At 37.4% G+C, this 2,053-nt stretch overlaps 1 protein-coding gene across 1 annotated transcript; it reads right to left on the bottom strand.

Moving 5' to 3' along the window:
- Positions 1-860: 860 nt before the first annotated feature.
- LOC111786297 (14 kDa proline-rich protein DC2.15-like) lies at positions 861-1,648 on the bottom strand. The gene has a single exon (XM_023666608.1). It carries the CDS (start codon positions 1,474-1,476, stop codon positions 1,066-1,068), a length of 411 nt encoding a protein of 136 aa, XP_023522376.1. The 5' UTR covers positions 1,477-1,648; the 3' UTR covers positions 861-1,065.
- Positions 1,649-2,053: the final 405 nt, after the last annotated feature.

A 2,053-nucleotide genomic window follows, 5' to 3' on the forward strand; every position in this document is an offset into this window, starting at 1 on the left:
TGTAGCAATTATCTCTACAATTTGCTTTTCATTGACCGTGACCGAGAGTATTGACACGGACCATTGTATTCTTTTTTCATTAATATGTCGATATCTAATATTGTCCACCAAATCCACTTTTTAATCATATTGTATAAAATTGACCTTATATTTAATAAAAATATCAACACATAATATTAATAATAACCCTCTTCCTAGTTTAGAATAGTAAATTCTTATACGACGGTTTAAATATTCTCATAAATTTTTCAAAAGTTCCCATGGACTATGAGATCTCACGTCGGTTGAAAAAGAGAACGAAACATTTCTTAAAATAATGTGGAAACATCTCTCACAGACACATTTTAAAACCGTGAGACTAACGGCGATACGTAACGGGCCAAAGTAGATAATCCCTGCTAACGGTGAGCTTAGGCTATTACAAATGGCATCAGAGCCAGACACCGAGCGGTGTGCCAACAAAGACGCTGGCCCCCAAGGGGGTGGATTGTGAGATCCCACGTCAGTTGGAGAGGAGAACGAAGCGTTCTTTATAGGAATGTGAAAACCTCTCCCTAACAAACATGTTTTAAAACCGTAAGGCTGACGGCGATACATAACGATTCCAAACGGATAATATCTACTAGCGGCGTACTTGGGCTGTTACACTGACATCCATATTTTCATTAAATTGAGGTCTCTACATTTTTCATCAACATTGTCATTTAAAACTTGAGTGTTAATATTACTCTCTTTAATTTTTCGTCATGAAAATTTTGAAGTTAAGGGTTTATTATGATTTCATGCAAGTGACACAGGTGAAACAAGATTTGAGGTTTCAAACATATGCATCGTCAAATTTGTAATAAGACACAAGAATAGACGAACAACGTTGTTCATTTGAAAAAAAAAATACGTACCATTATGTTACATTGCATTGTAGTGAAACTACAAAAAGATGGTGGAATTCTGAGAAGATTTCCAAACCCATCATAACACGACGTACGACCAAACTGATTATTTAAACACGACATTGAAATGGAAAATTGAAGAAGAAACAAGAAACGGAAATGAAAGGATTTGGTTTCAAGCAGGGCATTGGAAGCCGGACGGAACCTTCTTTCCACAGTAGTTCAAAAGCAAGCTGAGGGAAACTGAGAGGTCAATCTTGAGACCCAAGGCTCTGGCCTTCACCGCAGTGCAAAGGCACACAGCAGCTTCCAGGTCAAGAAGGCCTTGGATTAGGGTGCAGCATGGGGATTTTGGTGGTGAGCCGATCACTAAGTGCACTAGATCGTCCAGCAAGTCGGCGCAGACGCCAAGCTTAAGGGTATCCTTGGGGCACTTGGGGAGTGATGGTTGCTGCCTTGACGGGGTGGGCTCGTGGGGCTTGGGTGGCGGCGGTGGGCAAGGGACATAGGTGGAGCTGACCATAGTGAAGAAGAGGAGGTTGAGGAGGAGGAGGAGGGCAATGGGTGAAGAGAGCTTGGAAGCCATTGGTGGAGAGATATTGAAGGGTTTGTAGGTTTGTGCGATGGCTTGTGAAGAATTATGAGAAGGGTTAGGGTTTTTATAAATGGGGTTTGGGAATTTGTTGTATTTTAAAACAAAAATTCCTTATAAATTGCTGGATATGAAACACCTAACTCTTTCAGTTACTTTACTAAGTTTTGAGGAATTGATTTGAGAGATGGGTTTTTAATTAGTTTGTCTTTCTTTAAAGTATTATAAAAATGTATAATAAGATATCAAATACTTTTTAAAATAAATTATTGTGGTTTGTATGGTTGGAAAATAATATTTGATAGAACCCTTCCAGACAAGTGGGTAATAGATGATAATCTAGAGATTATTTTTAGCACAAATAATTTTTACAAATATAATATGTTTTTTTTTTAAATATAACTATGAGATTTCACGTCATTTTGAAGGAGTAACCAAACATTTTTTTTTTTTTTTATAAGGGTGTGGAAACCTTCCCTAGTAAATTGTAAAATTGGCGGCGTTATATAATGAGTCAAAGGGCTTAAATATATGTTAACAATGAGTTTTGATATATATTGATGTTAGTATG

Source organism: Cucurbita pepo, unplaced genomic scaffold (genome assembly GCF_002806865.2).
Source record: "Cucurbita pepo subsp. pepo cultivar mu-cu-16 unplaced genomic scaffold, ASM280686v2 Cp4.1_scaffold001348, whole genome shotgun sequence".
Lineage (NCBI taxonomy): Eukaryota > Viridiplantae > Streptophyta > Magnoliopsida > Cucurbitales > Cucurbitaceae > Cucurbita > Cucurbita pepo.

What these genes read in the sequence shown, in the direction of transcription:
- LOC111786297 (XM_023666608.1), bottom strand. Translation starts at nt 1,476, where the DNA reads ATGGCTTCCAAGCTCTCTTCACCCATTGCCCTCCTCCTCCTCCTCAAC.